The 25,725-nt window shown below is 41.6% G+C and overlaps 1 protein-coding gene and 1 long non-coding RNA gene across 11 annotated transcripts; both read right to left on the bottom strand.

The window, feature by feature from the left end:
* Positions 1 to 885: 885 nt before the first annotated feature.
* LOC132324074 (uncharacterized) lies at positions 886 to 4,311 on the bottom strand. The gene is made up of 3 exons (XR_009485511.1): positions 4,027 to 4,311; positions 2,465 to 2,611; positions 886 to 1,025 (listed from the first exon to the last, which is right to left on the bottom strand). It is a non-coding gene; the product is annotated as an uncharacterized LOC132324074 (long non-coding RNA).
* A 5,608-nt stretch (positions 4,312 to 9,919) lies between these two features.
* Positions 9,920 to 23,880, bottom strand: U2AF1 (U2 small nuclear RNA auxiliary factor 1). Of its 10 annotated transcripts, none has more exons than XM_059840051.1 (10): positions 23,743 to 23,880; positions 21,282 to 21,369; positions 21,005 to 21,061; positions 19,074 to 19,104; positions 18,421 to 18,487; positions 14,211 to 14,260; positions 13,515 to 13,613; positions 12,223 to 12,356; positions 11,849 to 11,941; positions 9,920 to 10,172 (listed from the first exon to the last, which is right to left on the bottom strand). In XM_059840051.1, exons 2-10 carry the CDS (start codon positions 21,326 to 21,328, stop codon positions 10,037 to 10,039), a joined length of 714 nt encoding a protein of 237 aa, XP_059696034.1. In that variant the 5' UTR covers positions 21,329 to 21,369; positions 23,743 to 23,880; the 3' UTR covers positions 9,920 to 10,036. The 10 variants fall into 10 exon arrangements, with proteins under 10 accessions (XP_059696034.1, XP_059696035.1, XP_059696032.1 ...); XM_059840052.1 differs by lacking the exon at positions 23,743 to 23,880 and adding an exon at positions 22,389 to 22,529; XM_059840049.1 differs by lacking the exons at positions 19,074 to 19,104; positions 21,005 to 21,061 and adding an exon at positions 22,389 to 22,914 and having other exon boundaries at positions 23,743 to 23,854.
* Between the last annotated feature and the right edge of the window lie 1,845 nt (positions 23,881 to 25,725).

The raw sequence follows: 25,725 nt of genomic DNA, 5'->3' as shown, positions 1-25,725 counted from the left end.
TGTTTTACTCGGTCCCTAAGGGCAGTACCATAGTGGGGACACAGATGTGGCTGTCAGTGGCTCCCAAGCACAGCCCGTGGTAGTGGCTGCTTGTCTGGTTTGGGGGGCATTCCTGCTGCAGCTGAGGGGTCTGTGAGGGACTTCATGCTGGGGCAGCAGTCAGCTGCTCCCCCTAAAAAGACCTTGGGGTTGTGCAGGCATTGCCCAGGTCAGCAAGATGGGAGAGAGGTGGAGGCAGCCCTTGAAATGCCCATCTCAGGGCAGGGAGCCTGGTGAATCATGGAATGGTTTGGGTTGGAAGGGACCTCAATGTCCCTCCTGTTCCACCCTTCTGTCATGGGCAGGGGCACCTTCCACTAGACCAGGTTGATCAGAGCCACATCCAGCCTGGTCTTACACACTTCCAGGGATCCAGGGGCAGTCACACCTTCAGGAAACCTGTGCCAGATCCTCACCGCCTTCACAGTAAAGAATTTCTTCCTAATATGTATTGAAACCCAATCTTCCTTCAGCTTAAGGCCAATCTGAGAATGTGGCCATGAGTTTTTCACCTGGGAAACAGCTCAGTGTCACAACAGCTGCATCCTCACTGCTGTGAGCAGGGCTTGATGGTGCAGAACACAGGGTGAGGTGAATTTAATACACTCCATGCAAATTATATCAGAGTAATTCTTAAAAAGTTGCTCTAGATTATTCAGAAAGTTTAAAAAAACAAAACAAGACAAAAATACCAAACAAAACCAAAGAAATCTTTGCATGAAAGCAGAAGATACTGAAAGGCCTTAGCAAAGAGAAGGTCCTCAAGAATGCAGCCTGTGGCTCTGGAAAGTCCAAGCAACAATTTCTTCTGTATCTATAAAAAGTACTAATACAGAGAAAAGCAGTTCAAGGTAGTTTATTTTAGGACATGAGATTCTCCCTGAAGTGTTCCATGAGTTTCAGACCATTGAAGGAGTTGAGACAGCTGCATGTCTCCATCTGCACATGGGATATGTTATATGGAACTATTTGGAGAATATTGCATGCTGTAGAAATAGGAAAAATAAGAAATAGGATGTTTTAATCAAGTGGTAAAAGTGACAGAAAAGACTTTCCAACTGGATGGGACTAGTCTAAAGCTGAGGGACCAGTTTCAGCATTAAAAAGTCAAGAGTTTGTCTCTCTGGTAAGAAAATGGACCATGATTAGATTGTGGGGTGAAATTTATGAAAAAAAATGCAGGAAAAACACTGAGCAACTAAAAACAAATCAAGAAAAGAGCCAGATATTTTATATTTGCCATAAATAGAGGCAGTGAATCAGCTGTCTCATTACATTGTTAAAAATTCACAACCTGCATAGAAATATCCACGTCAATGACAAATTCTAGAATGACAGTCACAGAAAATTCTCAGTTTAAGGGACACACAAGGATCATCAAAATACAATTTCTGATTGAAATGACACTGTTTTTTCCCTACCCTCCATATTCTAATTTTACTACAGAAGAGTTTACTAGAAAATAATGTTCTAAATAGAAATAAAAATTTAATAAATAAATAAATAAATAAATAATGTTCTAAACAGAACAATTATTAACTCTAAATCATAGTTTGCTTAGTTAACTGCCTCTGAAATATGCTATAAAGTGACATCTGCATGAGTAACCATCTGCCCCACTGGTAAAACATCAGTTGGAAAAACGTGGCATAAGATTGTGGCTTTCATCTGGTACAGATAAATTATGGGATGGCACAGAGTGTGAAAATGGTGATGTTAAGGAGGCCTGGCCTTTGATTTGGGTCTCAGAGAATGCCAGGGCACACATGAGGTGAAGCTATACAAAAATCCATGAATATTTGGAAGAGAAGGAGTGCAAGCACTGACAAACTGCAGTGGTAGCTGTAATGGTTTCGGTTTGTTAATTTAAGATTTTGTGGTTGAGGTTGTCTTAACATCCTTTCAGACTGATCCTTCTATTCTTTTAACTACATTAGCTACATAAGCAGAATCTGTAATCAGATTGAAAGGCACCTGAAATAGCTGAAATGCTCTGACTACTGCTGCTAATTTGACAATTTGAGGAGAACCTTTGACTGTCTGATTCCCATGTTTTAGTTGTTTGGTCATGTCATGTTCTTACTGATTTGTGTGTTTTCCTGGAGCCATCAGTAAATACTGTTGTGGCATTTAAAGGCACTTCACTTAACATGGGTTTTTCTTGGAGAGATCCTTCAAGAATCTGAATCTTTTCTCTGAAGCTCAGTTTTGCTTGCAACAGCAAGAGGTGTTGCCTCTTTGCTGGCTGGAAGGAAAAAAAAGAGAGTTTTGGGGTTTCTTTTGTCTTTAACATGTGTTTTTCACAGAGGTGTGTACAGCTTTTTAGTGGTTTAAACAGATTGTTAATTGCACAGAAGCTTTGTACCACTTCTGTGAATGCTTCTTATGCAAAACTACTCGAGTAGCCAAGGAGGGATATCCATACCTTCCATGCCTTTCAGGAGGGACTGGAGAAGAGGCCCTGAGTCAGCTGCTGTGCCTGAAGAAGTGCCAGCCTTGCAGCAACCATTGCAACTTCAGGCAGATGGGTGTCGAGGTGTGGAATTGCCAGCACAGATGGATGTGCCAGATCCTGGGAGATGTAAGACAGACACCTCAGAGAAACTTGTAAGACCAAGTGACAGCTCCAAGTGTGTTGGAAACTAGCTGAACACAATGTGTGAGGCAAATTAGAGGGATTTGTAATTGCACCACAGCTCTGCACTCAAGATTCAATTTCCTCCATCAAGGCAGCAGCCAGGTGAAGAATGGTTTGGTTTGGAAGGGACCTTAAAGAAAGTCTTAGTTCCAACCTCCCTTCCACATGCAGGGATACCTTCCCCTCTCCCAGGCGGCTCAAAGCCCCAAACAGCCTGACCTTGAACACTTCCAAGGATGGGGCAGCCCCATCTTCTGTGAACAACCTGTGCCAGGGCCTGCCCACCCTCACAGGGAACAATTTCTTCCTAATATCCAATCTAATCCTGCCCTCTTCCAGCTTAAGGCCATTCCCCATTGTCCTGTCACTACATGCTCTTCTGGAAAGTCTCTCTCCACTGCAAGGGAGTTTTGATATACATAATAAACTGATTTTGTTATACATAATAAACTGATTTTGTTATACATAATAAACTGATTTAAAAGATCTCCACAGCAACACCAGCCCACACTGTGTCATTGGTATAAAAGCCATTAAAATCAATCATGGTGTCTGGAAAATAGTACACAGCACTCATTTGCTCCATTAGGGCTTAGCCCAATCAGTGGGACACAGATTACTCCTCATCCCAGCTTTGAGAATAATTCCCATAAATCAGCACCAATTTCATAAGGAGAGCCACTTCATCCATTTCCTGAGATCTGGCAGTGATTGGCTTTTTTTCTCTTGCAAGGGGCAAGAGGAGCTGCAGTGAGGGCTGGTATAAAAGCAAAATTATGATCTGACCAGCCTAGCAGTGAAGTGACAGCAGCTGGAATATTAACATGGAAATAAACAGCTTCTTTAGGAATGGCAAGCAGAGAATGATGTTTTGTGTATCAGTGACAAGTAGACATGCTGAAGACTGAAAGGTCAAGGAGAGGAACCCCTTGGAGAAGCACAGTCAGTGATCAAAAATGGGGAGAAAAAGGTAAATGCTGTTGTGGTAAGATCACTGAAGGAGGAGATCAAGTGGAGAAAGTTTTTTGTGAGCAGCAACTGAAGTCACCAAAAGAATCAATGGAGCTTTGGTGGCACCCAGAGCCCTTTTGGGAAGGGAGAGCAGAAGCCTATTGCACAAGTTCATGGAAATGTTTTTATGCCAAGGGAGGAAAACACAGCCCAAAAAGAATCACTCCTTATTTTAATTGCATGGGATAAGCCACAATTTGAACAGAATCGTATTTCAAAATGATCTTTGGCAGACAGGAGAAATCAGAAAAGAAAGTAAAAGAGGAAGGTGGCCAATAAGGGCAAGGGCTAAATTTTGCAGCCAGGCAGGAGGAATAATCTGCTTGTGTGGCCATTACCTGGACAGGAATTGTGTGGAGTGGAAGGGATGAGTACAGTGCCAGGCAGGCTCAATGTGAGTCAAAAAGGCCGTGGTGTTGTGTAAAAAGCAAACATCATACAGGGTTAAGCAAACAGGGATCCAGGCTGCAGGACACATGGCACTCCCAGCACCCATGTGCTGTGGGAGGTACCTTGTCCCACCTGGAATGACGTGGCCCATGTGTGACGTGGCTTGGGGAACACGAGAAGTTGTAGAGAGAAATACAGGCCAGGAGTAAAGACTGAAAGAAGTTGTCAGAGAAGAGAAAACAGACTGTCAGTAACCTTGCTCAAATCAGCTGCAAGTACTACAAGGAGAAATAATATAATTTGCTGCTATAGACTCTGCACTGCAGGTCTGTTCTCTTTGCTGAAGATGAGGTGTAACAGCTGCCACCACATGTGTGCTTGAGAATCCCAGGGTTGTCCAAAAGACCTTGGAGACTGAGCAAGGAAGTCAATTAAATATCTCTTTGTTGTGGTCATGAAAGGAGAAAATATAACAAGTTAAACCTTTGCAGAATGAAAAAATGGCCCAGACATTAACGAGACTATTACTTGGTGAGATTCTGGTGAGACTTTGGAACTTCCCTCACCCATCTCCAGCCCAGCACTGCAATAATTATTGTTGCATGCAATCCCCAAGGCAGTAAGGACTGGCTGCTCACTCTCCACTGGTGCTTTGTCCAGAAATCAATTCTTCATGTCCTGCCTAGAGTCCCTTTATCAACTCTCTCCAGGACTTTTTTCCTACAACACAAGAGAAAACATTTTACATCTTCACTGAAGAGGAAGGGAAAGGATGATCCAGGACTCTTCTGATCCGTGAAGTTCTCTCTCATTTCTCTCTCGGGCAGGAGCAGCATTAGCTCTCAAGGAAATGGGTGGCAGAGAAGGGAGGAGCAGTGGTTCTCCTTGGCTCTTCCCCCAGCCCCCAGGCTGAGGAGCAGGCTGGTGCAGAGCCTGCAGTGGGAGCAGCTCCCTCCCTTCCTCCCTCTGCCTGGCCAGAATCCCAGACAGCTCCAGGAAGACAGTGAGAAGGATCTGAAACACATCCAATATTCAGCTGAATAGGTAGCAAGACTTGAAATGAAGCCAGGTGCTGGCAAAAGCACAGCAGGGCTCAGCCTGGCAGACTAAAGGCTTTTCCCTGAAAAACAAGGAGGCAGGGAGACTCCATTGCTGCCTGCTGCCTTTCTCCCCACTTTGTCTCGCTGTTCAACAAGAGCAGAAACTATTTTTTTCCTCCAGACTTAACTACAGGTGCAGTCATGGAAGTGCAGAGCTAGAAGAGCCCTACAGTGCTTGGTAAAACAATATTCTGCAGACCTTTGTCATTAACACACGGGTTTGTCCCAAAGGAACACCTGGATAACAGTAATTATCTCTTCCTAGGGAAAGCAGCTCCACGAGTGTTGTTAAGGCACTTGGATCAAAGGGGCAGCCACACACACACAAGCTGCTGCCCACCCCTCACTCACATCCCACCCCTTCATCAGTCTTCCTGTAGAAACCATCTTGTTGGAAAGCAAACACCCAAACAACACAAATTATGCAAAAGTATCTGACCCAATGCTGGCACTTGCATCTGAGCAGAGATAATCAGAGATAAGCACACCCTGCCCCCTCCAGCCTTTGAGACCTCAAACGAGCTGCTGGCTACCTGAGCCAGGCTGCTGGCAGCTGACCCGGGCTCTTGGCTGCCACCGTTCCACCCGAACCACACATCCAATTTACAGTTGAAACTTGAGATCACTTGAATTAACTCCACTCCTGGCAGAAACCATCAGCAGGGAGACAGGGACCTGCTGCTGAAGGACCACAGGGCTGCAGAGTGGGACTGTGCTGGCCTCTTGCTCGTGGCTCTTCTTGCTAAGGTTATAATTTTGTAGAAAATGAAACGTGAAAGGTTAATGGGATCAGAAGATTTTGGCTATGTGCACATTGCTGACAAGGAGGGACTGTCTACATAGCTGAGGAGATTCGCTGAATTTTTTATACAAGTGCATTTAACACAAAATATAAGAACAATTTGGAGACACGCTCACCACTGACAGTGCCACACAGGTTGCACAGAAAAGCTGTGCACTCCCTGCCCCTGGAAGTGTTCAAGACCAGGCTGGAAGGGGCTCTGAGCAACCTGGTCTAGTGCAAAGTGTCCCTGCCCATGGCAGGGGGGTTGGAACATAATGGTCATTAAGGTCCCTTCCAACTCAAATTATTTTATGCTTCATAAAAATCCAGTTAATTGCATGAATTCTGAAATACTTGTGGATGGCTTTAGAAAGCAACAGGTATCAATTCAACGTGAAGACACATTAATTTTTTCCTACAGACATCTGGATGTAATTTTGGTATTTTTTAAAACTGAAATCTATTGCTCCAGGGTAAAACTGTACAGTAACACAGCTCAGCTCCAGCCTTGCAGTAAGTGATAAATGCAGCTACAAACATTCTCTCCTGTGACAGCCTTGCCACTCAGACATTACTTTCTTACCAGCTAAAAGTTAAACACCAACCCAGCTCTGCTTTTCAGCTGGAACTTTTCCTGACCAGGACTGTTTTTAGGGAATCTTCAGTACAGCAGTGTCAGGAGAATGAAATTATTTACCCACAGCTGCCATGAAAGCAGTTTCACTTCCAATGTATTAAAGACAACAGATGCAGTTTAAAGTGCTGATGCTACAATCATTAACACCCAAAATTTTGCAGCCTGAATGGTGCAACACCAGGAGGAATTATCTTTAAAAAGACATAACCCTCTTTGATTACCTATTTTTTTTCAATTAAACACATTCTTTCTGTAAAAATGAGCTTTCTTGTCCTCTGCAGACCACAACAGAAATTTGCAGGCTCTTCCTAACCTTACAACCTAACCAAAAGATTTATCAATTGAAAGAACCCAAACCAACCCTCCCGAACTCATAACCCCAAGTTGCACTCTTAAAATTCAACTTGATCATGTAAATATGGAGAGCCTGGGGTTATTTTAGCTGAAGATATGCTTCACCAGCTCTGAAAAACAAATTACTCAAAAAATAGCCTAAGAGATAAGAATTTGAAACTTTAGTCTAAGTGCTCACTAGATATTTAGAGAGCGGCATCCAGTCTAAAGGAAAGGGATAATTTTTGTCAGATTCTTATAAAAAAAAGGCTTTATTTTCAACAAGTTTTCTCCATTTGGTTTTACAGTCTCAACATACATCATATTCATGGACAAGCAGCATTTTCACAGAATAAGAGCCAAATACAAAGAGAAAGCCACTTGGGATTAACAGTTTCAACCTAATTGACTCAGACTTCAGAAAATCCTGTATGCTGTCACTTATTTGAGGTAAAGGAATTCCATAAATTAAGATCCACTGTTCAACAGAAGAGTCAACAATGAAATATTTGAGAAGTAAGAACCTTGGGGAGGAGGGGGAAAAAACAAATCTTAAAGACATTATGGGCAACAAGAGAAGGGGGAGGTAGGATTTCCACTTGGCTTCTACTGGTGAACCAACAATTGGGTCTGTCAGGTGTAAATGTTTTAACCAAATTGGTGCAGTTTAAATTTCAAATATGATGACTTTTACTGGTAAACCAGTCTCAAAAGGTGAACCTAACAAGATATGTCATGAGCTTAGTTCATATGCTGAATGCTGTCACAGGTACCCATTAGAGTATCCAGTAAAATCCACTGCTTTCAGTGCCCATTCCAACATATTCCAGTTACTTGGGGAATTTTTGGGCAGCTGTGCAATCAGATCACAAAATTATACATTTGGTAGAATTCTAGAATGCTTTCTTCAGTAAAATTGTGTTAGGGGAGACAAAAATCCACCTTCCACTATCTGTTCATGCAAAAATATACCTGCAGTGAAACAGGATTTAGAGAAACAGATTAAAGCCGTTACAGGGACACATTTGTACTTGCTTTAAACTAACTTCATAGAACAACTAACTTTTTTTAAACTAGCTTTATAGAGCAAATCTTAAACCTTTTAAATACTATCCACACTGTATTAGGTACTGTTTAAAAACCAAAAACTATCCTCACCTTTTGTAGCTTGAGATTTAAATTAGCTCACCAATAATCCTGAATCTCACTTAAGAGAAATATGAAACTGGATTAATATCCTGTAAACTCTAAGAACTAAATTATCAATGTGAAGTTCCTAATGCCCAGCAGAAATTCATTTCATCTCAATCATTTAATGCCAGGCACTGCTCAATTTCCAGTAAAGCATCATTTGATTTATGTACTTACAACAAAATATCATGTGGAGATGGGCTTCACTGCTTGAGTGATATTTCTTCAAAAAGAGTCCTGGCACACCAAATTCCAAAGTATGGTTAGCCAAACCATCCAGTGGGAACAAAACAAATTCAAATTGAAGTGATACAAGAATTTAGTTTAAGAAGCAAAGCAGATTAATTTAGAAAAGCTCATTTTTTGATATTGTTTTGTTTTCCAAGTTCCAGAAAGAAAAATGGTTTTATACTTAAGAGGCAGAAAGAAGCTGGTTTGTTAATCATCTGACTATGTGATGCATCCCATTTCCATTTTTTTTAAAAGAATCACCAAGGAGATTTATCATTTAGCAAGTTATCTAGCTCAGAGCTCAGAACTAAGGAAGCTCTAGCAAATTCTCTCTCCCACTGGAAAGCTGTGTTTTATTGCGTAGCTTTGTGTACACACAGTTCTATTTTGCAGAAATATGATCAATGACCAAAAGTTCTTGCTACATTATACTTTGAATAAAAGCAGACATGAATGAGGTGAAACTGGAAGTCAACCATTGTACAAACTGTCTCTCAGAATGCCAACATTTTCACTGGAGCTTTAATGCTTTGGGACACAACCGACAAGGTTCAGTGATTGAGCAATTCGAGCTCAAAAAAACCCAAAGTATTTGTGAAGGAACTGCCATCTGTCCATTAGCTTTCATCACACTCCTGACCATCAGAAAGGTGGAAATAAGATTTATTTTCCACTAGCATCCAATTAGTTTTCTATGACCTTGAATGCTAACAAAATGCTTTTTATTAAATGACAGGTGAGAGAGCATAGATTAGAAAAAAATTTCTGTTAAGGAATTCGATCCTTGCATTCAGAACCTTGCATTTCCTTCAATAGCACTTCTCTATTATGTTGCATGAAGCATAATTTTGGTGTTTTTTTTTTTTTTTTTTCACAAAACCCTCACCTGCCTATTATGAATCATTGCAATAAAAATATTATCTTTTCCCACACTGCACTAGGCAACTTTCTTTCCAGCTAAAGAAAGGAGTTTAGTCAAGAATTATAAAAACCTGAACTACAAACTCTGGCACAGCCAGGAGCAGCCACTCAACTATGCCAGAGTGCTTAGAAAATAGGCAGCCAGGAGTAGCAACTCAACTACTCCAGAGTGCTTAGAAAATAGGCTTTAGATTTTACACCAAGAAATTGGATTTATTGTAAATGCCACAGTCACATTGATAGACAGAGCACAGACTTCTGGTAACAAACAAACATACATTTTTGTAACTAAGCGTTTCTACTCAGTAAATAAATGCATTTCGCACAGCCTTCCTCTTAAATGTGCCTAAACTAACCTAAATAAGCAGACAGCATAGCAGAAAAGGGAAACTTATGTGAGTAACTGTTTCTTAAGCAGTATATTATTTTTACTATGTATATAATATTTTATATTATATACACACACATTTTCATCAACAGTTCAAATTATACCCGAATAAAATTAAAAAAACCCCAAACCAGAACTGGCGCTCCTCCAATACATTTACCACCTTTCCCTCAGGCAGACTTATCCAGGTATTTGTCAAGATAGAGGAATGACAGTTAAAAAGACTCCCCCCACAAGAAACAAGTTACACAAAGAATACTGTATCACTACAAATTTTTTATTCAGAAGCCCATCTTTAAAAAAAATGTCATTATGAACTTGTTTGGTCAAACTACAACACTTTCTAGCAGACATACAGTAAAAATGGCATGGCTCAGAATCGACCGGATCGTTCGCGATCCCTTGACCGCCTCCTGTCACGCTCGCGGCCGCCGCCGCCTCCTCCGCCCCCACGGCCGCGATCTCTGGATCTAGACCGGCGCTCACGGGACCTCGACCTGGATCGATGCCTTCAAAGAGAGTTTGGACATTTTACTGTTTCACCTCAGGCAGTGATTTACTTGCAGTACCACGCAGCAGAACACGTAATTAAGAATGGGAGTGATGAGGGAGAAGAAAGGCAGCGTGTCATTAGAAGGACTGGTTAATGGGCACTTGGGCTGCAAAGCCCAATGTATTTACAAACTGCCCAAATTTCATGCTGGGGAGTCAGCACAAACAGGTACAAGAACTGGCTGCTCCCTGCAGTCACCTCTTACAATGGATGTGCAAGCCCTAAAGGAGAGGCATGGTTACACTGCTGTTATTTAAAGCAGGACAAGGGGACACCTGCTTTGGCAGACAGGAATAGCTCTTAGCAACACACACCAAAAGCCTACAGCTGCTTTTAGGTCCACTTGTATTAAATCAATTGCGTTAATTAGCAATTAAAATCCAGTTCTCTGTTGTTGCTCCCTCTATGTGATTTCTAGCCCTCCAGGACACAAGCACTGGCAAATTATCTTCCCTGCCTCTTAGGTTGATAAATTCAGGAAGGGAGCTAAAACCACCCACAATATACTGCTATCACAGCCACAACCAATCAGCATTATTGAACCTGAGAGTTCCAGATTTGTAACAGTGATCAAAGGTTAATATAAAAAACACAAGTGGTCTTTTTCATAAAGCATTCGAATATATGAAAAATTTACTTAGCCACAAATAGATGTGGCTAAGCAACACAATCTATAATTTTTGAAATTAAATTCATCATCACAGATTCTGAAACGCTGCCAATTAGAGATGTTTACAGGAAAAACACATTCACAATCCCAGGGTCCTTGTATGACTGACAGAAATCTACCAAAAACATACTCTACATAAAAGCAAGATCAAAAATTTTATGCCTATTCCAAATAACAAGGTTTTAAATGCAACCAGATTGAATCCAGTTCCAAGTGAACCATCACAGTAACAGCAGTGGTAAAAGCCTTTCTGCAAGGTACCTCACTGAATAATTTAATACATAATGAAATGTCTTGATCAATTTTTTTTTACCATTAAGTAAAATTACTTTTCCTTTCTCCTACTGGGAATTTCTATCAAGGGACACAGTGAGAAGCTAAAAGTGAGCTCCATACAGTGACTGGCTGGTATTAACAGTAAGAAATGAATACAGGCTACAACATTTCACCACTAACAGTTAAAAGCAAATAAGGTTGGATCCTTAGTATAATCTATAGATCTGCTTGACAGCATGTAACGCTGAAAGCTGCCAAACTGCTACCAAAAATGCCCACTGGCCAAGCAGCCTGCATCTAACGAAGGCCATGAGCAAACACATTTAAAAGACAATAAAACAGAAGAAGCATAAAGCAACTTCTACCAAGTGATGTCCATCTGTACCTGAACATGTAGGGCCTATGTCCTCAGTAACTCAGTGAGTCTTCTTCTCCTTGAACCCTGCCTGCCACTCCAACCTTCAGAATCCATTGTGTTGCAGAGCAAGAAGCATCATATTTTCAGAGCCCTACTCCTTTGTTGGAAACTGGCCACTTGCCAGCTTGACTTGATGCCCTTTGGCATGTGCCGGAAATGTGTCAGAAAAAACAAGAGGACTTGGCACAAGTTTAAAGATTTGCCTTCAGATTTTTCAGCAACTGATCCTTAAATTACTTGTTTTAGTAGTGTTTAAAAACAAACTTACTTTTTACGACGACGCCCATACAACTCGCGCCTTAACTCTCGAGAAATGGGCTTCAAATGCATAAAGTTGCAGAAACCTCCTCGTGTACACTCTCTGAAACAGAATTCAAGAGGCACAGTTACAATTCCCAGCTCTTCACTATCTGCTAAGACCTTAACACCTCTAATATTAAACACAGTAAATTACGAGCATCAATTACTGACACTGCCGCACTTCTAGGTGAAAATCCCCAAGAGATGGCAGAAGTCAAGAGGTTCACTGCAGGTCCTCCACACTCCTGGTACCTGAAGTGGTTTTCTTCCTGCACAGCTACAGGAAATCCACACCCAAGCACCCTCCCTGCTGTCCAAGGCAAGAGGAAGGCCCTGCCTTACCCCATCTCATATTGACGGCAGCAGGCCTCTCTGAAGTCAGTCACAGGTGAGAGCTCGGCATGGATGGGCTGCCCGTTAAACCAGCGATTGTTCAGGTCGATCACAGCCTTCTCTGCATCTTCTTCACGGCGGAACTGAAAGCAAAATCAGCCTTTTCAGAGAAGCAACAGGAGGAGATAAAAGATTGCTATCACATCAGTTGTGTGGTATCTGAGCCTCAGGGTTCTAGTAATGAAATTAGAAGCTATTTCAGATTTCTCAGACAGTCCATCAAATCAAGGGTAAATATGCCAGCTTTTCATTAGCTGGGACTCAAAGGCTAATCAAAACATTGATTTCCCTCTTCATTATGCTCTGTTTGGTCTTTCAAGTGGGAAAGTTAGTCAATACAAGAGACTGTGTTTTCTTAGTACAGCTGTAAACCAAGAGAATGCTTATAAATAATTTCTGGAGCACCATAGTCCTGATGTAATGCATTTTTTCAAACATTTAAGAGAAATTTATATAAAAACTGGAGCTTGCATTAATTTAAAAGAGAATTTACAAAAATCAGATCCTGTTTTACGATGACTGTAAAATTTAAATTTGAAAGGTTTTTTTCACAGTGAACTTTTTTATAACAACTTTTCTTTTTCTGATTATGACCTAATCAGTCCAGAATTTCAGGTGTGAAAATACTTGCCAGCTGAGGGAATGTACAGCCAAAATATTCAAAGGAACTCTCTCACACCTCCCCCACACTGTAAAAACACAGTAAAATTTCTGCAGGTGACAATTTTGTACTCGTTATTCAAGAGATCCCAATGACTTTGTAAAGTTAAACCTAAGTGCTCCAGTTTGTACCTTGAACCACCCAGCTACTGCCAAATCTAATTTGGTCACAGATATTGTGTTTAATTGGGAAGTCAGAAAATTATTGCACCTGTAGCATATAAAACCTCTCTCACACTGATGTGCTTAAAGGATAGCATGATGCTAAACTAACCCAAACTAACCCTGCCAAACTAAATAGTCTAGTAGTGGTGACTGTTTACAACTATGTAAAAGAAAAAAAAAAATCTTTCTGAAAATTACATGGACTTTGGCTATCAAGAAAGCTTCTCAAAATTCATTAAAATTTCTTTTGGATACCTTTAACACTTTTACTCTAAACTGTGACGTTGGAGAGTAGCTTATATACTGAAGAGCTTTCCTGAAGAGCAAACTGAAATCTACAATCACACAGTAACTTTTAAAATTCTAAATCAATAAACACCACCCCTCCTGCCTGCATGAACATCTCTTCATCCTACCTTTACGTATACATTTCCAACTAGATGATCTCCAAGGTTATCACAAACGTTCATCTCCTCAACTTCGCCGTATTTCTCCTCCATTTCTGTGAAGACCTCCTAAGCACAAAGCAACCCAGCACAAGTTTGAAGCACATTATTGTAAGTACAAAAATATTGCATCTACCTCTAAGTAAGTATAAAAAAGACCTTCCTTGGAAAAAAGCAAGATCATTTGATTTTTTAATTTCTTTTTTTTTTTTTACATTTTTGGGTTTAAAATGAATACTTTCTTGGCCTTCTATAAGCACAGCACTACCAAGATACAAGAAAAACCTATGGAAAACACACACAGCATTTACAGAACACACAGGATGCACTGAAAACACAACACAGAAACTCTGATGCTAGCTTCAGGTACTTTGTTTTTCTACAAATATCAGGAATACTTCAAATTTATAAAAAAGGAGAATATACAATCAAAGTGCTACATCACTTAAGCTGCTGATGTTAAACAAAGACTATTTCAAGAAGTCAAATTAAGGTCAAACTAACCAATGGTTACACCAGGAAATATTTAATACAAAGTTATATGTTTTATAGGAACACCCAAGGAAATAAGTGTTTTTTCCCTGAATCTAATTGTGCTATTCACTACATCCATTTAACTTATCTGTGGTGACAAATCCAGGGATACTGTAATGCACCTTTACATACCTCAAAGAACTCATCATAATGTTCCTGCATCTCAACATCGCTCACAGCACCTGCAAAAGTCAAAGAGTCAGATTGATTAGAGCCTGCCAGTAAGGAAGGGGAGATTTTGATCAATCTACAAAACAATCTAGAGAGGCCATCTGGAGCATGAGAGACACCATATAGCATGGAGCTAACTAACAGGAATATTGCAAAATAAGGATGTGTGAAGAGCTTTGAGTCCCCAAAGTATCTGTCAAAATATTACATAGGTATGATCAAATCAAAGCAAGTTTTAATCAGAGCCAAAGTTCTATGCCACAAATTTAAAGGGGAAAAGAATTACTCTGAAATATCACTTAAAATTTAATGTATAGTCCCACTCTCTTAACTAACAACAATTTTACCTAAACAGAAGGCAAGTGCTTTGTTACAATTCCAGACCTTAAAATATTACTAAAATTTAGTATTCCTCTTCCTAAAGGCAGGAAATCATGCCTACTTCTTCAGCATATTCACGAGAATTTGAGAGCTTTCAATGTAAAATAGCCCAGAATTTTTTTTAATTTGCTGAAAATAGTCATTGAAATGACACACTTATCTCAGTGCCCTCAATGCTTTGCAGAGAGCCATTTTCTAGCTTAAGTTTGAGGGTCACTTCATTTTTCTGTAGCCCTGCAGAACACCTTTCAGTGCAAGACAAGCCAGCCTTATTTTCAAGTTAAGATTATTTTCATACTACAAGCTGGACTTCAAAAACAAGTGCTGCTTGCCTGCTGCTACAAAACCCAACATAAGTGTGGCTTATTTTTCAAAGCATTAAATGTATAAAAATCAGTTTCATTTACTTTTTCCAGTCTACAGCACTTTAAACAAGCTGTATACACTAAAGCCATCAGATTAGCTCTTCAGTAGTTAAGTGGTTTATTAAGATCAAGAGGAGCAGTTTTACAACAAACCCTGCATTTTATGCTAGAAAAATATGCGAGTGTTTAAAACTACAAACCAGACTGGTTTAGTTAACAGAATGTGAAAGACAAGAAACTGAGCCAGTAAGACTGAGTTTATCCATTTTCAGGCTGGTATGAAAAAAATTTTGGCTAGTATTACCATTTGGACAAACTTTATGTTTTTCTTCAAAGGCTCTAATATTAAACCAGCCACACTCTCTGGAACTACAGTTCCTGTTCTTCCACCCAGCTCACCTCGACAAGAGCCTAAGGGGCATTTGGTTTATAGTTTAGGCTGACAGTGTTTCTACATTTGAGACATGTTTGCTTTTAAGAAATTTCTTCTCCCCCATGGTTATAGCGAATTAAGGAATATCAAACATTAAACCAGTAATTCTAGGCAGTTTAATACTTAACTATATTCTCAAGGTTCTGCCAACATCACTGATAACAACCTACCAACACCTAAAGATTTTTTTGTTTTGTTTCTAGAAGTATCAGACAGGGGCTCTGGGAGCCTCAGTGGGAATAACTACTTTTTACCAGATGGACAAGCGCTAAAAATGTTTTTTTGTCAAAGTAGGATATCACAGGCGAAAGTTAGTTAATGACTACTTCAATGACCTTCTAAAGTGGGAAGTATACATATGACAGGCTTTATAAACATCCATATTCCAGGGCTAATGGTATCTGAACCATGAGAAGCCCAATTACTAATTAAAATACTCAGGAAAACTACTGCTGTTCCAAACTAAGGTTAATCCTCTACGACGGCAATAGAAAGGAAGACAGTTAAGCAACAATGACAAGGCATTAAATAGCTACCCAAGTTATCCATTTAAAACACATGCAATACTTAAGTAGGGACAAATATCAAAAACCAAGGAGCCAGGAGTTTCAGCAAACCTACTGCTTGCAGAGCTCCAGCTCTACCCCAGGAGGTACAGTCAGGCTCTGGCACACAGCTACTGGCTTGTCACAACAAACTAGAGTTGGATACCAGCATTTACAACACTGGAGGATCTGTGCAGGACTCTTGCAGCTGTAAATCTAAACAGCTCCACAGACCAAACTGCTGTAACTCTGTGCAAATTAGTTACCAGCGCATTGAGAGTTCAGGGAGAGTGGAAACACCCAAATGGAAATGTTTTGGTCTACTGAAACAGCATTAAGTACTAAGCATCTGCAAGGAGAAAGCCTACAAACCAATGGAACTGGTCAAGCATCTAGACGAAATACACAGCTCATTTACACGTCCAGCTTGATTGTGTGACAAAAACACAAATTACATAATAGAGCCATTATTCCTTTTAGAAGCAAGAGAGACAGTGTTGACTTTTAAGTTAGTGGCCGATTCACAGAGCACTTCTAATCAAATGCTGGTAACTAATCTGAACTGGTCTATAAACCAACAGTCAAAAAAAAAAAAAAAAAAAAAAAAAAAGAATAGCCAAACAAAGCTTTATTACCACACAGTAAATACTCACTTCAACAAGAAAGATTAGTTAGAAAAGAACACCGACCCTTTTTTGGTTCTAAAACTTTTTTTTTTAAAAAACTTATTTTAATATCGATGATTCAATTGCAATGATAAATCAGTTAATCGCCGATCAACAATCCTGGGCATTAACTGCTGCCAGTCTCACAGGAGGTATGTTTGCTTATGCCATTTGTATCTCAGGAGGAGTCATTAAATTACTTCAGGACCATACCCAAATGCCTTCCCCTCCTCAAAAGTACTTAAAAAAAATACTTGTCTTAGGTAAATATGCCAAATGGCATTAGAATTTGAATTTTCAAAGTATGGAAAGAATTTTAAGCATGCATCCATCCAAAAAGGACAGCTGCCAGAAGGGGTTAGTCAGTCAGGTTCTTCCAAAGTGCACTCCCTAAATGGAAGCTGCATTAACCTAGGACAAATTTATGCATGCAGTCTGAAAAGTTTCAGTTCAAGTTCTCTTAACATTTACAGAGCAGGACATTTGTTCTGAATGAAGTCAATGTGTCACTGTCCTGCTCTTTCCGATAGTGGAACCTAATGGATAGCACAAAACATACAGAAAACCATTCCTAGGATGCAGGCAACTGGCAGGGAGAGAGGTGACAGGAAGAAAGCAGTGCAACCAACACTGCTTCACAGGGGAAGTACAGTTTTAACCCTTTTTGATTTAATAATTGGTATTCAGATTGCCCCATAGTTTTGGGAGTAGGGAAGAAGGTAGTGGGACAAAAAAAGTTGGTTTTTTTTTTTTGTTGTTGTTGTTTTTTGGGTTTTTTTGTGTTTGTTTTGAACACATGTAACGAAACATGGTCAGTTTGATCTGTTAAACTAAAATGGCAGACCAGTTTAAGTCGACACTGAGCTCTGACAATCAAGCCCAGGGAACCAGTGAAGGAACTTGTATGAACTTACAGCGCAAACCGTCAGCAGACTGGGAAGAGTTTTGAGGGTTACGGTAAATGTTCAAGAGGGCAATGGTCTGAAATACAAAACGCAACAACTTTATATTATGGAAAATAATTTTAACAAGAAACTGGTTTCCTTTAGGGTCGCTTTAGTCGAGTCTGTGCTGAAAGAGAGGTGGTTATTCTCTCCCAAGCAGGAGAACTTGCACTTAGCTGATGACCTTTCTATATCAACCTAACACTGTAAAGTAATAGAGATCTCATGATACTCCGTTATTGTATTCTTAATTTCACTCCATTCACCAGTATTACTATAAAGGGGTTTTGCATGATTTCAGACAGCTCTGAAAGTAGGTGGTATCCAAATACAGCAGTCACGTTACAAGCATAATTTCAATTTGGTATTACTGAATGGCTTCTTAGTAGCAAAATCCCAGGAAAGGAAGTAATACAATAATTAGAGCATAACATGAAATCTCCATTTTCCTAAAAAAGTTAAGATGAAAGAAAACCCAAGTTTGGGACTTACCGTACATGTATACCTATTTTTTTTTTTTTTTGGTGTTATATCAAGAATTTGAGAAATGTTTGCAGTTTAACCCTTTCAAAAGAATGCAGTGTTACTAGGTAAATCAAGTTTCACTTTGCAGCACAAAAGGGAATCTGCACCAAGTCCAATTTGTGCAGCCCTTTCTGCACTCAGAGTTGCACACATTCCACAAATTCTTGATCTGTGCGCAAGAAGAGTTCCGTCACTTGTCCTGTTTGCAACAGCTTTATGTCAGCAGCTCAGAAGCCAACATTATTTTATCATAATTAGGAGTGGGCTCTTTAACACCATTCTTTAAAAAAATTTCTCCAACTGTGGGACTTACAGTGTGAGCCGTCAGCCGTCTGTGCACTGTTTTGGGGGTTACGATAGATGTTTTGAATCAAGATGGTCTGCGGGGAAAAAAAATAAAAAGGGGAATTCTACTGGCTGCTGTGCATATAATAGACAATTGCAAAGAGACAACTTGTTTGCAAACAGCTAAAAGTCATATTTTATCCTTAAGACTTCCTTTTGTATTTGTAGAGTATCTTCCAAAATTGTATCCAGACCATCATATTATGAAAACAGTTTTAATTAACCACCAAGAAAGAGCTGCGTTTGTCTCAACAGCTAGCCTCAAAATGGGAGGTGTGAGGCCCAGTAACCTAAAATGTCACATGAGGTATTCTGGAGATGCCTAAACTTTTGAGACCAGATTCACTACTGCAAGTCTAAGGGGGAAAAAATAAGTGTTATGTGCACAGCATGTAATACATAATGCCACAGTGTCCAAAATGCTACACCAGACCATAAGGGCCTTTAGGCAACTGCTACATCTTGTTTTGTGCATCAGGGTTTTCTTGGTGGAATTTCTGTTTAAATAATATAATAGCATCATAGGTTCACATGTTTCCGATCCTTCAAATAAGGACAATATCCTTTTAGCCCTTCTGCTTTTTACTTGAAGAATTAGCCCAGGCAGACTTGAAACCTTACATTTGTACCGTTCTTCTTAAAATCAAGTTGTCTGAAAAAACAAACCATGTTTAAGTTAGTAAACTAATATTACAAAAAAATTCCAAACGTCCATATCACTGTAAGCAGCTCAAAAACTGAGATTTGATTACTTAAAATACAAGCTCAATGTTAGTATGAATGGCAATCCCCAAGTAACTTTAGCTTACACATTATTATTATTAGTCACAGTAAGAATTCAGAGCTTAAAGGAGTCAGAGGACCAGCAATGTCACACCTACATATGCTACCCATTTAACATTTAAAAAAAAAATACAACTGTACCATCACATTTAAAATCACACACTTGTTTTATTACAGGTCCAGCCATACCAACCAAAGCTCTGTGTTTCCGTGGCTCAGGTTTAAACTACCTATGCTTTAGCCTACAACTGGAGAGTGCCAGAAACAGGCATCTCGTTAGGGTGTTCTGCTGATTGGGGGTAATTTGATCACCCTGGATTGTGTGACCTTTCCTAACACAGCTCTTCTGTAAAGCAGCTGCACCAGCAAGAGCTGCACAAGGTTAAAACATTGCGCGGGCAACTTCACATTAGCAGGATCTCTGTTCTGTTTTCTATCACAGCTGATTGTCAACCTGCACACAAATAAATATTTCTGCAGACCCCACACAGTGCCAGGGACCTGGGAGATGTCACAGCACAGCTGCCAGCACAAGGCTGTGCAGCCCCAGACATCCCTGCCTGGATGGGATGTGCCCTGCTGACCCACTTCAGCTGGCATTGCTAACCAGAGTCTAAAGCCAAGCTAAAGGCCGCTCTGACAGAAAGCTGTAGTTGCACACAAACTTTTATCGGTTAAAAAAAAAAAAAAGTAAGGGTCGTGGGGTTTTTTTGTAATTTTTTTAACTTAAAAGACAACTACTGTCGAAACAGTCTGCTTTAGGAATATTTTTTCATAGTCAATGACCTAAATTTAGGTCTCTAAATAACCAACTGCACTTCAACTTGTACTCCATGTAGGTCAGCAACATGGGATAGTTTTGGAAACGGACAATACTCATTTGAAATACAATATCTGCATTACAAAATTTTAAAATCCCAGAAGCAAAGAGGTGTTTTTTTTGCTTAAGTACCAGAAGTACCTATCCACCAGTAACCTTGACATCCTCCCCTAGAAGTCCCCTGGCCCACTCACAGTTTCCCTAGATGATCCTAGCTCTGAACCTGTCAAATGGATAGAACTCCCCTCCCTAATTTCTCCCCAAACCAGCATCAGCTCACATTTCTCATCAACCCTGCTCCTAAGCAGATTAAATGAATTTGCAGAAGACTCTGCTGTTACGTGAACTTTTACTCTAATTTTAAAACTACTGCAGTTGAAGAATGCAGTAACTTCCAAAGGCACTATTGCTCACATACAAAATTCCCAAAGAAATTAATCTGTGTACTTTGACAATCAGCATTGATAGAAAGAGGGGAAAAAATACATTTGTCCAGGAATATGATTTGTGAATATTGTACAGCTCATAATAATAACAAAAATAATGAAAACCCTGTCACTCCCTGCACCTTTTAAAATTTACTTTTATTTCTGGCAGACATGCAGTCACACATCATGTCTCTTCATAATATTCCTTAGCCAAAGATTAAACAATCTGTCATGCCAATTGACAACACACCCTCAGCAACCAGGCAAGTTGTTTTCATTAACCATTTCTTCCAAATTCAAAGGAAGTATGCAAGTCACTCTTGAAACTTAAGAGCCTGGGTCAGAGAGCAAGTGTAATGACAGATGAGTCACTTTTATCCATTAATTAGTTTTCTTCTATTAAATGCATAAAAGATTGAAGTTCCCACCTTTGGGACAGGTGGAACGAGCTGCCTTTGTCTGTGATTTAAGAACTCTGGGATGGTTTAAGTGCCTGAACACCACTGAGAAGGCACACTCACCTGAAAGTTAGCACTGGTTGGTCTCTACTACAGGCAAGCTTACAACAGCATCGCTTCCTGCAGCCATTAAGGGTGACAGGAGATAATTAGAAATGCTGGGAGAAGTAAATGGAATACCCCCAAAAAAAAGCAAAGACCCAGACAAACTGGACAAACTGGGGCTAAAACTGAACTAATTAATCTGGAGCTTGGTAGTTATTCATGTGTATCTGAGAATCTATGTTTTAAAGAAGTCAGAGTATATTTCCATAAGAAAGAGAAAAAAGGGGAAACAAACCTGGCTAAATGTTGGTTTGTTGTGCAACCGAGAACATCTGTCTCCATGGCGACAAGCTCCAATTTTGAAATAAAATGAGCAGTTGACTCTGCAAGAAAAAAGTGAATAAGGTAGTTACACACTGGCACAGAAACCATTAATTTGCAAAAAAGCCTATGCCCTAAATATCTTTATCTTGATGTGGGGATAAGTAACACAGAAAAAAAACCCACATCAAAATTGTACAGGAAAGCATTCCAACAAACCTGTCCGTATTCATTCCTTTCCCCCCTAATTTACAGCCAATATCTGACCAACTTCCCCCAAAGTGGCTTTAAGATTCACCACACACAAGTGATCTCTGTTTTACTCTTCTGCTTCTCCATTCTTGTCTTTACATCAGTTTCAGTGGGTGATGGGATGGCAAGTGACGAGAAAAACGATCTGAAAATTGACACTGGGAGCTCTGTGGCTGAGTTGATGCAGCCCGGGTCCAGGGAATAAAATCTGATTTAAAACTGACACAGTCGCACCTCTCTCACATTTATAAGCCACCTGTTTAAGTCATACTCTAAGGGAAACTTAGGCTGCTACCAACACAGTATCCAAAATAATTCAGGGAAGAGAAAATCATGTTACAGAAAGAATACACATAAGCAAAATAAATCCATTTAGTTAAGCCATTTCCATGAATGTTATTAATGATTTTAAGAGTAAGCTGCTTTTTATTTTAAACCACAAGCTTTTCTTGAATGATCCATCTCAGGACACCTTGATAATGATCTGAGTTTAGAAATGCTACTGAAACTCACATAGAATGATGAAAGAAAACCACAAGGAGTTTAGTTACCTTGACAGGGAAATGCAAAATTCTGATGGGAAATTATTATGGGCTATATATGGGTAAATGAAATATTAGAATTCTCCTGGAAGAAAAATTATTATTCCCATAATTAACACCAATTATTTTCCACAATCCTGTGTAACCAACATCACCTCATGGTGGGGAGAATTATTAGAGTACTAAAGCACATCTGATCTCTAGCAAAGCATTCTACTGTAAAATTGCAACATGCTCACTCTTCATTATGTTTTTGAAACAAACACTTAGCATGATAAAATACTTACTGTCTTTTCTGAACTCTAACCTGAAACAAAAAGAAATACCTAACTACAAAATTTCCAATAGTGCCTCCAACTTCAGCACCTTCTGGAAGGTTCCGTTTGCTTTTTTTAACAGAAAACAAGAGCTGCACAGGAATTTCATGCCTGATTAAAACTCTGAAACTGTAATGCATTAAATTCCTATGTATCTCCTTTGTGTGAAAGGATGCTACAGTAACAGAGCTCAAAAGAGAGGCTGCCGACACTGCTTTCCTGGAATGGCAGCACTACAGAGCAGAGCAGAAGCCCCACGGCCAGGGGCTGACAAGAGTAATTTAGTCCAGCAGCACATCGATGCCCCCTTTTCATTTTTACGAGTGGAAAAACACGCCGGTTTGGTCAGGCCGATGGTGACCAAATTTTCGTTAGGAGGGTTTTGTGTGTGTGCTTCCAACAACCAGAGAAACTAGAGGCGTTCCCGGACGCGTGGAAGGCTGCAGGCAGAAGCCTGTAGGATCAGGATGCAGCAGTCGGGGAAATCCTCCGCACCCTGGGGAGGGGGGAGAAATAACCAGTCGCTGTCCTTGCAGCAGAGCGGGAGCTCTCAGGCTGCTGCGAGGCTCAGGGACACGAACAAAAGGGGAACAGGAGGAGGAGGAGGCGCTTTCTGGCAGGAGGCGGCGGGAAGCTCCGGCACCCAGCGGCCCCGGCAGGAAGGCGCAGCCGCGGGGGGAAGGGGGGAGGGCGGAGGGAGGACGGGGGAGGGCGGCAGCGCGCCACGAGGCGCGGCACACCCTCATGGCGGCCAGGGGAGGGGAAGTGAGGGAAGGGGAGGGAGAGGAGGAAGAGAAGGAGGAGGAAGAAGTGGGGGTGGGGAGGGAGTGCCCGAGAACGGCCCCGGCCCGGGAGGGGGGAGGGGGGGGGAAGGAAAGCGCGTGGGCGGGGCCGCCGGGCGCGCGCGCGGGAACGCGCGAGACCCACGCGCCGCCGGGCGCGCGCGCGCGCCTGGGAAGGGGGGGGGAAGGGAAGGGCCTAAGGGAGGCGATGGCGGGGGGGGGGAGGGGAACGGGGAGCGCGGCCGCCTCTCGCTTCCCTCTTCCCGCCGCGTTCCAGCGGGATGGGAAAGGCGGGGGACGTGGTCCCGGGCGGCGCCCCCGAGGCGGGAGTGGAAGAAATGGGCGAAACGGGCCGGGGGTCCCCCCGCAGGGAAGGAGGAGCAGGGAGAAGGGAAGCAGGGCTGACCGCCGCGATCGGAACAGGCCGCGTCCCCGCGCAACCCGCTACGGGCCTCCGGCCTCCCCTCCAGCTTCCCCCCTCCCTCCCGGGGGTGCCGCAGCCGCGGGAGCGGCGCGCGGAGCGGGGGAATGGGGCCACTCACTTGTCCTTCTCAGTGCCGAAGATGGAGGCCAGGTACTCCGCCATCTCCCACCGCCCGCCCGCCCGCCGGACCGCCCCGGCGCCGCCGCCGCGTCACAGCGACCGCGCCGGAAACGCTGCGCTGAGGGAAGGGAGGGGGGAGAGGAGGCGGGGTCCGCGCCACACGCGGGGTCGCCGCAGCGCGCGCGCAGGGGCGGAGGGGCGGGGCCGGGGGCGGAACCTCCAGGCCGTGGGTTCGAGTCCCGCCCCCGGCAGCGGCTGAGGGGACGGAGCTGGACGGGGGTCGTGGCTTCCGAAAGTGCTGGAATAAAGGGATTCGCCCAAAGGTCGTGTTTGTGTCTGTGTGTGTGCATGTTCTGAAAGGGTTTAAATTAAAAAAAAAGAAAAAAACCAAAACCAAACCCTTGCTTTTGAGTTAAAAGCAGAGCGGAGAGTAGGACCAAATTCTTTCTGAGCGTTGTTTTGGGAGTCTGAAAAACGCCAGTCACTTGTTTTTAAAATTTTAAAAGTTTAATGATAATAAAATGGTTATAAAAATAGCAATATAATTAGAGTAATAAAAATTTGAACAATTGAGAGGAGGACAATACGAGACAGTAAGAACAAAGAGTTACAGACATCTGGTACCTTTTCCTGGGCAAAATAAGCCCGAAAAAGGACCCACGTTAACAGAGGATTAACCCTTAAAAGCAACAGCCTGTTGCATATTCATAAATCTCATACACGATGCATAAATTCCATTCAAACAAAGGATTTTGTCTGGGCAGTGTCAACTTCTTAATCCTGATGGCGTCAACTGGGCTGAACAAGGCAGGAAGAAGTTCGCTTCTTCTGATAATGGGGCAATAAATTCTTTTTCACTGAAAGATTTCGATGTCCTGTGGCTGCTGTCTCAGTGGGAGTACCTCATTCCTTTAAAAAAAAAAAAATTCACATACCTAGTTCCTATTTTAACATTATGTTATAACCTAAACTATATTTACCATACTACTTAAAAAAATTAATACAGCATAGCTCTCGAACATAACACATAAAATATTCATTTTAATATTTGCGAAAATCCAATCATAAAATACGCATTTTTCGCAGTGAGGTTTTGTGGATTTACAGGCCAAAAGCTGCAAGGCTGAACCCAGTGAACTGAAATTTTTGCAATGGAGCAGCAGTGCATGTGGAAGATTCCAATACTGTACATCACTGAAAAACACTGTAAGTCAGGAAATAAACTTACTGGTTCTGCTGATTCAGAAAACAAGACCGAGCCCTCAGTGTGAGACAAGTAAAATTCATCTCAGACATTTTGCAGTTCCCTGAAGCAGTAACAAATGCACTCCATAGAGCTCACAGCTGCAGCTGGACTGTTCACAGGGTAATGGAATGGGTTGGGGTGGAAGCCCCTCATTCCAAGCCCCTGCTTGGGCATGGACATCTTTCACTGTCTCAGGTTCCACTCCAAGCCCCATCCAACCTGACACCTCCTGCAATTCCTGATTTGGTTTGAGCTGTGCCCTGTCTCAGGACAGGGACTAACACTGCTCCATGTCCTTTGTGTTCTTTCTGTGTCTTTGGGGAAGTAAAGCTTACCTGCTCCTTACAGCAAACTTGCATTGATCTTTGTTCCAATGCTTTTGTTAATACCTTCAGCTGAAATATGTCAAAATACATTTTTCCTGGGGAATCATGTTTTCAATATTTGAAACACACTGGGTCGTGTGCTGATGTGAGTCAGGGGAAGGGCTCTCTGCCTGGCATGGTAACAGCAGCCAGTCTTTTTCCATGTTTCTTTTTTTTATACCTATCTGCAAATCTCAGGTTAGTGATATACTGTGGGTTACTCCCTGTCCCAAATTGCTCAGGTCTGTTGGGTTAAATGCTGCCACAACCCCTCCTCTGTTTTGCTCTGCCTCCTTAAGGCCCACTGTCATCAACCCAGGACAAAATGGTGACACCCAGGTCTGGTTTGGAGATAAAAGGGCTGAGAGGA

Source organism: Haemorhous mexicanus, chromosome 2, assembly GCF_027477595.1.
Source record: "Haemorhous mexicanus isolate bHaeMex1 chromosome 2, bHaeMex1.pri, whole genome shotgun sequence".
Classification (NCBI taxonomy): domain Eukaryota; kingdom Metazoa; phylum Chordata; class Aves; order Passeriformes; family Fringillidae; genus Haemorhous; species Haemorhous mexicanus.
The sequence above is the reverse complement of the archived record's forward strand: the minus strand, read 5'-3'. Positions and strand labels throughout refer to the sequence as shown.